The sequence below is a fragment of the Magallana gigas genome, chromosome 7 (assembly GCF_963853765.1).
Source record: "Magallana gigas chromosome 7, xbMagGiga1.1, whole genome shotgun sequence".
In the NCBI taxonomy this organism is placed as follows: domain Eukaryota; kingdom Metazoa; phylum Mollusca; class Bivalvia; order Ostreida; family Ostreidae; genus Magallana; species Magallana gigas.
Window position 1 is genome coordinate 39,253,681 of NC_088859.1, and position 15,827 is coordinate 39,269,507.

At 34.4% G+C, this 15,827-nt stretch overlaps 1 protein-coding gene across 6 annotated transcripts in view; it reads right to left on the reverse strand.

The window, feature by feature from the left end:
- Positions 1 to 15,827, reverse strand: part of LOC105322392 (leukemia inhibitory factor receptor) — an 81,254-nt gene that overhangs the window by 9,577 nt on the left and 55,850 nt on the right. For all 6 annotated transcript variants that reach the window (XM_034458679.2, XM_066067258.1, XM_034458678.2 and 3 more), the window contains 10 exons: positions 9,925 to 10,103; positions 8,329 to 8,465; positions 5,716 to 5,872; positions 3,949 to 4,040; positions 3,000 to 3,219; positions 1,937 to 2,103; positions 1,207 to 1,390; positions 814 to 972; positions 210 to 365; positions 23 to 110 (listed from right to left, as the gene is read on the reverse strand). In XM_034458679.2, the coding sequence (XP_034314570.2) occupies positions 23 to 110; positions 210 to 365; positions 814 to 972; positions 1,207 to 1,390; positions 1,937 to 2,103; positions 3,000 to 3,219; positions 3,949 to 4,040; positions 5,716 to 5,872; positions 8,329 to 8,465; positions 9,925 to 10,103 (1,539 nt within the window). The remainder of the gene's footprint in view (positions 1 to 22; positions 111 to 209; positions 366 to 813; positions 973 to 1,206; positions 1,391 to 1,936; positions 2,104 to 2,999; positions 3,220 to 3,948; positions 4,041 to 5,715; positions 5,873 to 8,328; positions 8,466 to 9,924; positions 10,104 to 15,827) is intronic.

Consider the following 15,827-nt stretch of genomic DNA (forward strand, 5'->3'; position numbering starts at 1 on the left):
AACCAAACAAGCCCACACTGACCTGATACAGCAGATGACCCCACACAAAGTAAGGGCAAACACAACCAGCACTGCCACGAGGATCCCAACTATTTCCTCCGTCTGAACATCTAAACGATCACACATAGATATTATGGTTTCATACAATTGGATTCTACCAGTAATAATACATTACAGTTTAACCCAGACTTTGATTCAGATTTATATACCTGACACAGGAATGGTTGCGTAGAGGGGGTCAGTGCTTGGCCCCGCCCCTCCTGCTGCCTCCGCCATCATCCACATTCTGTAGGAGGCTCCGGGGTCCAGTTCTTCCACAACCACGCTATGTTCCTGACCTTCTACAGTTATGTTAAATGTTCCCCCTGAAGTTTCAAAGCAAATCATCAAAATCTTGATCATGTTTATAACAAAAAATATTGACATTCAATTATGCATGACTACCGGTACTTAGTTTTGTGGACATCAAAAATACACAAAATCAAAATGGGTCGGAACTACATGTGGGTAGGGAACTGTTATTTCATCATTCTTTGTTGAGCATCAATTTCATTGGAATCCTTTGTGAAGTCCATCCAAGAAATCAAATGTTCATTGAAACAAGATATAAAGCTACATGTCAACATTTTCCATTAATGTAAAACAATTGTCCACTAGAAAGTTTGTATCCTGTGATTGTAAAAATCAACAGATCATTGCCCACAAATACTGATGAAACCACAATAAAAGTGACACATAGTATTTACAGTTACGGTATCAAATTTGACAAGTGCAGGAACAGAAAAATTAAGTCTTCAGACAGGCCTTTCTCACCTGTACAGTTTTCCAGTGTCTCTGCCTCACAGAAAAACAGCAGAAATTTCTGCACGTAACCATCCGACTCATGGCATTGGAAGGAATCCCACTCCACCTTCACACTCGTCTCCTCACTGTGCGAGGATAAGCGGAATCTTGAGGGGGCAATGAGAGGCTCTGAAATCATACAGGGGCATTAAATTCACTCTATGGAATCAATAAAATTTAAGCTCTAGCTATTTCATTTTAACATCGTGTAAACATGGTGTACTGAATCAGGAAAGTGGAAATTGAGACGTGAGAATCACAATATATGTACTGCCAACACTGACTTTCAGAATTTATTAAATGAATTAATTAATAGATTCAAAACAAATGTTCTCTTCACTTGAGAAAAAAAAATGAACTCACTTCCATTTTTCTTGTAGATACAGGTGTTCCATTTAATGCCTGAGCTCGTCCAGTTTCTGGAATTTGAAAATAATGGACTGGTTTCTACTGATATACCAAACAACATGTTAGGGACTGATTTTCTCTCTACAACCATGGAAAACTCTGAACTATTTGGATGTAAAACTTTCCAGTTGACTGTTTCCTGTAAAAAAAAAGAAAAAACTTTAAAAAATGCATGTATATTCAAGATTACAATGTAATATTACATGTACAAATAAAAATGAATCATCACAAAAGTCATACCATTTCTTGCTAATAGCATAACTTGAAGAAGCATTTTTTCTACATGAAAGAAAATGTAGCGGTACATTTAAACTTGAAAAAAAAAGAGCAACCAAAGCAGACAGTGTATAATTAGTTTAACAGTTAATATAAAATACATTGCTGTAAATCAACTTTTATCTGTTACAACTTTTGGTTCTTGATTTACTGGAGATAAACTGGTTGTGGACAACTATCTTCATGAGGAAAATAAAATTCCAGATGTATTCGCTGGCTCAGAAATGTTGACGACAATGAGGCTCTTCTGAACGTTGTGAAAAGTTGGTCTACAGTAAGCCGGACTGGTTTTGCTATTTCATGTACCAGTACTTTTAATCAAACAGTCTAAAATGCCTATCATATATAATATAAGCAGGGGTTATCTTAGGTCCATTTTCCTTTCCTCTGTTTTGTCACGACTCCCTACCTGGCAGATCTGAATGAGATGGGCCCCTCTACACCAGTACACTGTGTAAGACCGGACTTGGGAGGAAGGGTTGGGGGAGGATGGATGCTTCCAGCTGATGTCAATTTTTTCTTCATTAGAGTCTGTGGTTGACTGCTCTACTACAAATTCTTCTGGATGCCTTGGTTCTACAAGAAAAAACATTGGCTGTAAATATCTGCTCCTCTGTAAATCTTTTCTTGATCAGTCAATTGATTTTCAACAATGATTTTACATGGTACAGTAAAACTTGGTTATAGCGAAGTCCGAGGGACCAATGGATTTACTTCGTTATATCCGTAATTTGTTATATCCATATAATGAATTCGTAATAATAACTACCGCGAATTCACTATATACATGTTTTCTTTCACCAGATTATAACTTTTGTTAATTGAGGCCTAAAATAAAAATACATTACTTTAATACCTTTAATAATCGGATTGTGAATTGAAAAATAATTATGAAATTAAATTCATTCAAACTAAATAAATTCAAATCATGTTAATGGTAGTGCAAACTTTTTTAACTGTAACAAAAATTGTTATATAGGTGTTAAATTTTGTTATTATTCACCTCTAAGGGACTCAAAATGAGTTTGCTATATCCGTAAATTCGTTATATCCAAATTCGTTAGAGCCGTAATATTTGCTAAGATTTGTTAAGAATATTACCGGGGACTCAAAAAAAACTTCGCTATATCTGAGAATTCGCTATATCCGTGTTGATACTAAACAAGTTTTACTGTAATTGCATTTCATTATATACAGTTTGGCATAGCACTCTTTCAACATTTAAACCTGAATACTGTAATAAATAAAACCCCCATCTTCTATCTCATACGGTCAATCCAACAATAAAATCATTTCAAGGGTTATCAATTAATATATTCAACAATACTAATCAATACAAGTAGACATGATATTTACACTGTCAATTTCCTTAACCTAATAAACAAAAGTATGAGTTAAAAAGGTTATTTTCAATGAACAATAACTCAGTTTCCTTGACCCTGGATGACTGTTCACCACAGCTCTTACTGTACCTTGACTTTGTTCAGGGATGAAGACAGAAGCTGCATGCTCCGATATGCCTACTCTTGTAGCTGCCCTGATTTGGACCTTGTAGGCGTGGTTAATATCAATACTGAATTCCTGGTTGGTTACATTGCCAATACTGCTGGGAATGGATACCCCTGAGTTTAGATCCAGCAGGTTCACATGGTAGTGGATGATTTGACCGTTACTCTGATTTCTTTTCACAGGCTTAAAAAAAGTAATCATCCCTTAGCATCAAATTAGAGCTGCACATCATCTTTGATTTTTTACCTCAGTAGATTGACTAAACATGAATACAAAATCTAAATCTTTTCTTTTTTGTTTTGATAAAAGTGGTTAGATAAAATCTCTTTGCAAAAAACCCCTGACTGATATATGTAAAATAAACCAATTTTTTGAGATTAATAACTTTCTTTTATAATTTACAGGAGCTAAATGAATTCATTTTTACAGATAAACCTTTAGAGTAAAAAAAAAACAAATGCACAAAACTTTAAAGGATTGATTCAAAGAGAAAAAATATTTTGCGACATTGAGTTTTTTAATCGTGAAGCTGTTCTAAAATAAGAATAAAAGTTGTTTACATTGATCAACTAAATTTTCAAACACTCCTAATGGGTATGCAACGATAATGAAGGTAATTAAGTACTGTATACAGGGAAATATTCACCCCCATTTTATTTTCGCCCATGTCGCCCTTGTTGTCATCGGGCAAATTTAAAACTGGGCTAATTCGGATGCCTTCAATCATTTTTCTTTAAACACAACTGTGTCTAAGCGAATTCAATGCGGAGCGAAACTGTTTGCAAGTGTAGAAGGATAAAATAACACGGCAAAAATAACCCTGTATACAGTATGTGATTTGTAAATGAATAATATTCAATCCAATTTTAAAGAGAGAGACTCTATTGAAGTCTTTTAAATTAGGTTATGTACCTTCCAGAAGACTATGACCTTCCTACAAAATCTTAAACCACATGGGTATTCAGCAAAACTTCCAAAGGAGACCTCAGGGGCGCCAGAAGGGACTGTAAATAGAGAACACTTAATCAATTCATTACTATAAACATATCTTTATAAATGTTATTTTTAGACATCACACATACCAGCTAGTATACCATTATACATGATGATGCAAATTAAGTAGCATAACCACAATTATTTGTCAGTTCCTGGTAAATACTAGAGAGTCAAATGTGCTGTTATCTCACATATATCACCAAACTATTTAAGACGGGTTATGTCCATAATTGTTATGTACTGTGTTACGAAAGATATCAAGGTTAAATAAGATTCTATAATAACTGATCCCAATTCTAATACATTGTAAAAACAGTGATTCAGGAAAAAATATCAAATGTTGTCTGAACATGTAACGTGCAATGAACAGATCAAACCACTGAATCTGCATGGATCACTATTCGATTCAGCGGATCACTTTGAAAGACCAAGGTCAAATGGTATGAACAAGTCTGAATATATACTTTGCCAATTAGCCAGAAATATTTAGATGAGGCCCCATGACCTAATTTTAAAGTGTGACACACCTTTCCCCCCATAAAGGCATCATGAAATTACAAAATTAGGTCATGCAATAAATAACCTTCCGTTAATAATAGGTTTGACACAGCATGGAATGATCAGTCTCAATCCATAAAACTATAAACGATGGCAATCGTAAGCAGAGTTGCTAATCAGTTAATAGCAATTTGTTCCAACCAATTAACTGATAACTCGTATCAAAATGCACAATTTGTGCACGATATTCTATTTTCTTATTCACTGTTATTTTGGCCACAGAAAAAAACCCATTAGGAATATTCTGTATTATATATATATTATACGTCATTATATCCTATAAAAATTATCATAATATTTTTCATGAAAAAATCTAAAACAACGAGCAAACAAAACAGTTGTGAAATAATTCCCCCTGTCTTCAATTTCAAAGTCATTTCAACTTATCAAGTAAAATATAATCAAAGGTCAACAAAAGTTTGCTCTAGATTTTCTGTTTGAAATAATCATCCTTTATGATCATGCATAATTACATGTATGTTTCCAAAGTACCCAAAGCATTTGCGATTTCATAAATTATTCAATGTCTCATGAAATGAAAAAATATAAAGTAAACACATTGAAAGTAGGTACAATAACAATAAAAGTTGTAACGGTACTCAACACTGATTTCAATATCATTTATTGATGACTATAAATAAAAGCTGAACAGACTTGGCAATGAAATGTTGTTTTAACACAATTAAAACAAGCACCCACTGATCATTTACCAATTTCCATTCATAATTTCAGCCCCGGGATCTTAACTGTCTGTAATTTACACTTAACTTACTCAGATATCAATGTCTCAAAAATATATAATGAGATTTGTGTCAAAATATTACAACTTCATTTTTGATACATTGTACAACCAACTGATTACTGATTTTGTAACCAGTTACAACCGTTCCAACCGACTAACCAATTAATCTGTTTGAAATTGCCATCCCTTCATTAAACACATTTGACTGCAGACACAAATTTCCCCCAAGATGCATCAGATGACTTTAATATTAAGTTTGATTGCCCTTAAAGCTATTTAAAGGTATGATTTGAACATAAAGAAAGCTAACAGACTGGAGCTCGTTCTACAATACGGGCTAGCTGTCAAAAGACAGACAAAATTCCAGTTAAGCCAAATTTTACCATCCTCCTTTGTCAATTCCATATGAGCAACAGCCTCACTCCAAAAGCCTGTCTCTATTCCCCTTGAGGTCAAAGGGCGGGCTCTGATTTCCACTGTGTACCATGTGTGAGGCTTCAAGTCACATGCCACTGCAGACATCTCCTCTGTTTCAATAACCTAAATCAGAGGATTTTATATCCATCAAATTCTGTCAATATACAATAAGCACAAATTATCCATAACTGAATTTAACAAAAGGTATTATTATTATTATTATAGGTTTATAGATAAACTAAATAAGATGGCTATTAAAATACATGTTTTATTTAAAACATTGTGGCTGAAAGTGACAAGAAATTGACGGGACTGAAATTGACATGCCCTCATTATCGATTGGTTGAAACCTACAGCGACCTAAGAAAAATCACGGACTGCTCGAAATAATCATGATGATGTCAGGCTCAGTCTCACAGGAGACGATTTGGCTTTTTTTTTTAGCTAACGTACTTATGTACATTAAAAGTAATTTAGTGAATTTCACTTTCTTTTCATAATCAATTTATTACTTAACTAAACGAAAGATATCAATATAAACAACAAAAATGATTTTTTTGATGATTCATGTAGGTTATGAAGGTAGCGATCATTGCAGAAAAAAATTACAAAACCCGCTAAAGCTGGTTATGTATTTTTTCTGCAATGCGCTGCCTTCATATTCCAAAATAATCACCAAAGAAAGCATTTTATAGTTTAAATAAATTAAGTTTTTCTTGCAGATGTGTGGAAGTAGAGAAAAAGATTTTTAATCATTATACATATGCATTACCACTATCTGATCATTTTGGCCCGCCCTAGAGTCAAAACCCCTATCCCGGCTTGGGGGATATGAAATTAAAATTTTTGTCAGAGGGCTTTTTGGTCTACATAATAAAAAATACAATTCTGTAGCTTACAAATTATATCCAGAGTAATTTCACCCCCTGGAAACTTTCTACGAATTATATTTTCGTTGACACTAATTGTTACATATATTAAAATTATTATGTTTCCTGGCAATTTATCGCAATATTTTAATATCCATCTTTTATTTTTACAAGGGTTAATAGAGTGTAAGCATGCACATACTATGAAATAGTGCACATCCATAGATTTCACAGAAAATTAAAAAGTGCTAAGAGCAGCAATCGAACTTGCAACTTTAATACAGTAGTCTTTGAGTATTATGAGGTGATAATTTTGGTCAGGGCATGATTAAATACAATAAAGCCCGAAGGGCTTTATGATAGATTTGATCATGTATGATTAACTATTTTAATATAAATAAGTAAACTCCATTTGCGCCCCGATTATACGTCATTTTAATTTATTAGACTGTATAGTACAAAATCGATACATAGTATTATCACAGGCAAAGATACTGAAAAATGTAAATATAAATATATCTTTTCCAAATAGTGTCATTATTGACGAAGATTTTGAAGATATGAATAAACTAAACATCTGAAATGCTTTTTTTATTACTCCTAATAAAATGACGTATAAATAAAGAAAGTTTAAGAAAATGTCAATGAGATTCTTTCTGCTAATGAAGTCAAGTTACTTCAGAATTGGGGAAATTTTCTAATCTTTTTATTTTTCAGCAACTCCTTGAATACAAAATCAAACATTTTAAATTAATTAGCAAACCCTTGCTTTTCTCAGAATTATTTTCAGAGACTAGACGAATGGTACGTGTCTAAGAAAATGCAGCCGGGAACACATTAATTAAAAATAAAATGTTGCCACCTTTAACCCAAACCCCTGAAATCAGGTGGCATTTTGAAGACCTCTGTCTCACCTGTGTATCTGGGTTACATATCATTTTTTTCTTGATAGATACGCATTTGTCAGATGCTAGTTGTACATATACAATGTATTGTATAAGAATGTGAACACAGTGAAAAGAAAGATTAAGATGGTATGGGACATCTGTTGATGTTAATGTGAATTAAAGTACATTATAATTGACCGACTATCACCGGTTTAGAATTTTCAAATTTTACAATATTTAACCCAAAAATAGCTTTTAAAAATATTTGGAGAAGTAAAAATCGTAAAACATCAAGCGGGATTCGAACTCATTACTTACAAATTTGTAGTAAACCCACTAATCTACTGCGCTACCCTGTTAGGTGACAATATTGGTAAAGAAAATACTTATAATTACACTTCATTTCATTGTTTATTTTGATAAACAATATGTCACTACATGATAGTGTCCCAAACCCCCAAAAGTAGTGAAAATTAAACTGCTAGTAAGAAGCACATAGTTTATTATATGTATTGCATGAAAACCCATGCATTAAGCTTAAACACCAGAAATGAAAAACTGTTGAAAAAAAATGTTAAGGTGAATTGACTGCCATAGCTCTTTTATCTATAACCCTCATTTCAAGGTTAACTATTTGTTTCCAGGAATTTAATGCTCTACCTGAAATATTGTAGGCTTTGTGGGCATTAAAGTTAGACACACTCACTTGTCAAACTTTCCTGGTGTTTAAAAATAGGAAAATTTATATTGAGGGGAAATACGACTTGAATCAAGCGCAAAATCGCCCAACTGTTAGCGCCCAGGGATGGAGCATATATCTTACCTCAGCTGTCTGCATCCACTCCGATTTATATTGCACTTGGAAGAGTTTCAGGTTTTTCTGGTCTGAGTGATTCCACTGAATGGTCATACAAGTACTGTTGGGTGTTATCACAACATTTGACACAGTGTCTGGCTGAACTGTGGATGAAAATATTCAAATATTTGCTGTATATAATGAGATCGAGATACTGTATACAGGGTTATTTTTGCCCCATGTTATTTTTGTCCAGCTTCACCTGCAGACCTTTTTGCCCCGTCTTTAATTTGCCCCTAGGTTGTGCTTAAAGAGAGAAAGTTGAGACATTGGAATTCTTGTAGACTGAATTTTGCCCAGTGACAGCATGTGAAAATGAAATGGGGGCAAGTATTTCCTGTATACATTATATTCACATCTACCGAGTATGATTCCCACTATTTCTTACGGAAAGTTATACTTAATTCGTTGCTCTATAGAACAGCTGTAGAAACTAACAGCACGGAAATCTACATGCCCCGTTATCAATTGGTCGAAACCTACAGTGACCTAAAAAATATCGTGGACTTCACGAAATAATCATGATGTCAGACTCCAATTCCCAAAGGAGATGATTTGACTGTTTCTTAGCTATCGTACTGATGTACATTACCAGTAATTTCGTGAATTTTACTTACTTTTAACAATCAATTTATTAATTTGTTAAAAGAAAGATGGAAATATAAACAATGCTTTCTTTGATGATTTATGTGCGTTGTGAAGGTAGCGATCATTGCAGAAAAAATTAACAAAACCTGCTAACACAGGTTCTGTATTTTTTCTGCAATGTCCCTGCCTTCAATCCTGCATGAATCACCAAAGAAAGCATTTTATTGTTTAAATGTTTAATAAAACAGTCATTTCCGATCATACAACAACATGGTTTTTAGAGTCTAGTTCATATGTTGGTTCTCTTAAATAACAGATTAATTATCATTCATTATTCTACAGTATAAAGAAACCATGGTATGTAACATTTGGTAAGAAAAAATAACTAGATGGCCATGCATAAGCCATAAAAAGCACATTTTACTCACAACTTACTCCCTAAATTTAATGAAATGGTGGACACCATTACAAATGAAGTTTGATGAATTCGTCAATTGTACATTACTGTAAATTCCTTATTTTACGCGAGTACTTAATTCCATGATTCAACAGATTTCCATTAAATCACGAGAACATAAAATCACAAATACCGAAATTTTATCATAGTTTCATGTACTAGTTTATATATGCCAAAAAATTAAAAGCGAGATTTTAAAATTCGCAAGACGAATTCTCGCAATTTTACGTGGATATTAATTCTTCGCGATTAAATAGGAATTTACAGTATTTGTATTCGTTTCCAAACCTTTGATATTGAGAGATCTGCAGTTCAAATGAAGTACTGAAGTGAATGACTGAATTATATTTACTAATCACATCATTAGACCGGACCAATGGGATACTGGTATTCTCCTTATATTCTCTCAGTTTTCTCTAACAACATAAGTAGCTTTCTGGGATATAAAACTTGATGTTTTCTCAACTCTGTTAGGGTCAAATTTGTCCACTGTCACACAATTGCATGCAGTGACATACCTATAGACTCCGTGTCCTGAACAAAAGTTGTGATCACCTGGTCCTTAGTAATCTCATTGCTAACCAGAATCCCCATACTGTACGGCATGTTCCATCGCAGGCGGTCCTTGCTATTGTCAGAGTACCACACGCAGGAAGTGTTGGTTTGATGGGGGCAATCATACTGCTTGTTGTCCGATCTGACCAAAATATATATAAAGGTAGGATTATATACCGTATTTTTCCGACGATTAGTCGGTATTTTTTTCCTCTGAAGCAGAGCATCCGACTTATCGTCTTGTTCGACTTGTCGTAGGCTCGATGTCAGAATTTTTTTAAAAATAGCATTAAAAATCTTGGTTTTAATCATCTTGAGTTGGCTGTGTGATTGAAAATTACATTGTTGAATTCACTGTTCATCTTTAATAATTATCATTTTCACTCATCTGTCAACACTTAAATACATTATAATAACAACAGTTATTTAAAAAATGATACATTGTCTTTAATCAATTAAAAGTTTTACCGTTCCGTTTTTATAAACACATCGTCACGTGGTTTTATGTATCACTAGTAGGAAGATAACATTGCGCAGTAAAATTGAAACCAAGTTTGAATGGAAGAAAATATTGCAGTAGGTCCGGGGGATGTTTTTTTAAATTTAATTATTTTATTTGTAACGAGTTGTTAGTGGAAAATATAAATCAGAAATATTTAATGGTCAAATTCAATCTTAAAATACGTAATCGGCAATTATCAATACTACTGTTTATACAATAGGCTGACACCGGTTGTGTTGATAATCTTGCCCTAAGGCTGAGATCTTTACGGCAATTTCACTCCCTGTGTATATAAAGAGTACCGTTATAAGAGTGATTATAGTTCATTGATTAATTATTGTCCAATTCTTTGATTATTGTTAGATAATTTTTTTAGGAAACGTATGTATGTCGTATATCGTCATTATCAAGTCGTACAAATGATCGATCTATTTCTAACAGTGTCTATGTAAAACAATAGCGTGTAACTGCATTACTGGATACAAAGTAAACAAGTTTCATCAAATCATAGTAATTGCTAAGCTTTCTGCACTTGAGATTCCCCTTTGAAGTCCGACACGAGACAGATGTATGCCTATGACACCGGAAATTGTTAAACAAGCATTGACCACGCGCCGAGTCAACAGGTGGCTGGTTACGTAATGGCGAATGCACTGGCGTTAGTCAGAGTGGATACTTATTTTAATGCTTGGGAATAAAATATTTCTGACAAAGTAAGTTTAGTTTTGCATAACACGCGATATCGGGAATTGTTTAAAATGCAAGCGACTTTGTAGAAGTTGCCGGTATTTGAAAATATGATGCATAAGTATAAAGAGTAATTGTTTAAATGTTAATCATTAATAATAATTGGTAGCAATATCGGTGACATCGTGGCATCATACACTGATAACGTACTGCAGTTTTATAGGCCATTTTGAAGTGATAATATCGACGTATGGTCTGAGATCGACGTATCGTAGGATTTTGTTAAAATTTTGGCTAAAAATGGGCAATTCGACGAGTCGTCCGCATCGACGAGTCGTCGGGAAAATACGGTATTTGTCATTTTTGGATTGGAAATAAAATTTCCAAACAAAACCAAAAGATGAACATCAGTGGGAGGGTGAAGCAAAGATAATTTTATGCAAGAATTATAATAAGGCCAAAAAAAAGATTATTGTTTGGAATTGCCTCCATCCTCATTGAAATAACCCCCCCCCCCCCCAATTAAAATTTGATCTGCAAAAAATAAAGAACTTTTTTATTCTTTTTTTTTTTCCATGGTACAATTTTTACATGTTAGTTTGTTCATCAAAATATTTGTTAAAAATTGGGTTCAATAAAAAAACAAGAGGCCCAGGGGCCACATCGCTCACCTGAGCAACAATTGCCTTAATTCTGATCAAATAAGCATTACAGTATCAAAATATCTTGACAACTAAGTACAGTAGATCTTGCTAAAAAAATTGAAAATCTGCCAATTTTTATCCACCTCTTTCTTTTGGTAAATACCAAGCCCCTTTTGTTGTTGTACCTGTAAGATGATTTTTCTCTTTTCCTATATACCCCCCCCCCCCCATTTTGTTGCCCCACTTTTCTCTAGGGTATCATGGTTTCATCAAACTAATATCTGCATAACCTGTGCTTTCACACTAAAGACTGAGTTCTGGACCGAAAAACTTTCCCAGAATATTTTTAAAGATTTTCTCTATATATGTAAAAATTCAAACCGCCATCACGGCCCCGCCCTTCCACTAGGGACTGTGATTTTGAATTTACACTACCCGAGATGCCTCTACACAAGTTAAAGCTTTTCTGGCTAAATGGTCTTTAAAAAGAAGATTTTTAAAGATTTTCTCTATATATTCCTATGTAAAACTTGATCCCCCAATTGTGGCCCCACCCTACCCCCAGGGATCATGATTTGAACAAACTTGCACTACCTGAGGATGCTTCAATTCAAATTTGAGCTTTCTGGCCTAATAGTTTTTGATAAGGAGATTTTTAATATATATTCCTATGTAAAAATTGATCCCCCTATTGTGGCCCCACCCTACCCCCAGGGACTATGATTTGAACAAACTTGAATCTACACTACCTGAGGATGCTTCCATTTTAATTTGATCTTTTCTGGCCTAATTGTTTTCAAGAAGAAGATTTTTTAAGATTTTCTCTATATATTCCTATGTAAAATTTCATCCCCCTATTGTGGCCCCACCCTATCCCCGGGGACCATAATTTTAACGAACTTGATTCTACACTATCTGAGGATGCTTCCACTTAAATTTGAGCTTTCCCGGCCTAATAGTTTTTGAGAAGAAGATTTTTAAATATTTTTCTCTATATATTCCTATGTAAAAATTCATCCCCCTATTGTGGCCCCACCCTACCCCCGGGGACCATGATTTGAACAAACTTGAATATACACTACCTATGGATGCTTCCATTTTAATTTCAGCTTTCCTGGCCCAATAGTTTTTGAGAAGATTTTTAAAGATTTTCTCTATATATTCCTATGTAAAAATTCATCCCCCAATTGTGGCCCCACCCTTCCCCCAGGGACCATGATTTGAACAAACTTGAATCTACACTACCTGAGGATGCCTCCACACAAGTTTTAGCTTTTCAGGCCAAATAGTTTTTGAGAAGAAGTTTTTTGTAAAATACCAACAAATTTTCAATAATTCTCAATTACCTCCCCTTTAAAGAGGGCGTGGCCCTTCATTTGAACAAACTTGAATCCCCTTCACCTAGTGGTGCTTTGTGCCAAATTTGGTTGAAATCTGCCCAGTGGTTCTTGAGAAGAAGAAGAAAATGTGAAAAGTTAACGACAACGACTACGACTACGACAACGACAACGACAGACAACGGACAAATTGTGATCAGAAAAGCTCACTTGAGCCTTTGGCTCAGGTGAGCTAAAAAGAGAAATAAACATTTCCTGAATCCTCTGTTTATTGAGATTTTTATTAATTTTTAATGACGCAAAGTTTTTCATTTGAAAAATGAAATTCCCCTTCCCTACCTCCTTGATCTGAAAACGGTTAAACCCCAAGGTGCAATTCCAAACAAACAAATTTTTAAGGATAGCCATGTAGGAGGGAACTCTTTGCGGTATTCAGTTTTGACTTTCATTATAACCCGAGTCATAATTAAGGCAAAAGTATCAACAAACCTTTTAATTTAATGAATTCATTAAACTCGTAGCTCATCATAAGAACTATATCTGATATGGTTTAATCATGATTGCCTCTATTTTTATAAATGTTTTATGTTAACCTCACACATTGCTTAGTGATACACAAAACAAAAATAATGTCAAAGTTATATAATTAAATCAATAACACCTATTTCAATGTCGAAATAAAACATGAAATGTACCGTCATTGGCTTCTAGCTTTCCAATATCATGTCAATTTAACTAAAAAATGCAGGTGATTGAATTAATACTAACAAAAGAATTTTTATTCATTGCCAATCACCTGTCAGGCAGAAAGGTGTCTGCTAAAATGTAAATAGAAGTTTTTCAATTTGTTCCATCAGTTTTAAAAGAAAATAAAAATTCCAAAAATAACTTTATATTGGTACGCAGTGGTACCATTATTTATTCATAGTGCATGTTGATTGATTTTGCATTCTATAAAAGTTTATAAATAGAGCATCAATACTGAGTGACATTTTAATCTCCTCCGGCGATAAAACGATATAGACTTTGATACTTGCATTTAAATAAAGTGACATTTCTCCTTCATGGAGGTATCACTAATCAAACTACGGTAAACACCAACAATTTTAATTCACATGTGGAGACAGGTGAATAATTTAACACAGATTATTCAAAATACCACAAATGCAGTGAGTTATATGGTGTACCACATAGTTATAGTAGTGGGTCATGTGCAATACCACATAGGTAGAGTGGGTAGTATTGTGAACCCCATAGGTAATTAAAAGTGGGTCATGTTGAATACTTCATATGTAGAGTGGATAATATGGTGTACCACATAGAGTGGATAATATGGTGTACCACATAGGTAGAGTGAGTCATGTGGAATACCACATAGGTAGAGTGGGTAATAAGGTGTACCACATAGGTAAAGTGGGTCATGTGGAATACAACATAGGTAGAGTGGGTCATGTGGAATACAACATAGGTAGAGTGGGTCATGTGGAATACAACATAAGTAGAGTGGGTCATGTGGAATACAACATAGGTAGAGTGGGTCATGTGGAATACAACATAAGTAGAGTGGGTCATGTGGAATACAACATAGGTAGAGTGGGTCATGTAGAATACAACATAGGTAAAGTGGGTCATGTGGAATACAACATAGGTAGAGTGGGTAATATTGTGAACCCCATAGGTAATTAAAAGTCGGTCATGTTGAATACTTCATATGTAGAGTGGATAATATGGTGTACCACATAGAGTGGATAATATGGTGTACCACATAGGTAGAGTGAGTCATGTGGAATACCACATAGGTAGAGTGGGTAATAAGGTGTACCACATAGGTAAAGTGGGTCATGTGGAATACAACATAGGTAGAGTGGGTAGTATTGTGAACCCCATAGGTAATTAAAAGTCGGTCATGTTGAATACTTCATATGTAGAGTGGATAATATGGTGTACCACATAGAGTGGATAATATGGTGTACCACATAGGTAGAGTGAGTCATGTGGAATACCACATAGGTAGAGTGGGTAATAAGGTGTACCACATAGGTAAAGTGGGTCATGTGGAATACAACATAGGTAGAGTGGGTAGTATTGTGAACCCCATAGGTAATTAAAAGTCGGTCATGTTGAATACTTCATATGTAGAGTGGATAATATGGTGTACCACATAGAGTGGATAATATGGTGTACCACATAGGTAGAGTGAGTCATGTGGAATACCACATAGGTAGAGTGGGTAATAAGGTGTACCACATAGGTAAAGTGGGTCATGTGGAATACAACATAGGTAGAGTGGGTCATGTAGAATACAACATAGGTAAAGTGGGTCATGTGGAATACAACATAGGTAGAGTGGGTCATGTGGAATACAACATAAGTAGAGTGGGTCATGTGGAATACAACATAGGTAGAGTGGGTCATGTAGAATACAACATAGGTAAAGTGGGTCATGTGGAATACAACATAGGTAGAGTGGGTCATGTAGAATACAACATAGGTAGAGTGGGTCATGTGGAATACAACATAGGTAGAGTGGGTCATGTGGAATACAACATAAGTAGAGTGGGTCATGTGGAATACCACAAAAAGTGACTCATGTAAAATATTACATGGAGTGAGCTATGTTAAATATTGCATACTCATACAAAGTGATTCAATATGTAAAATATAGGCATAGTCTATGGAATACTACATAGGAGAGT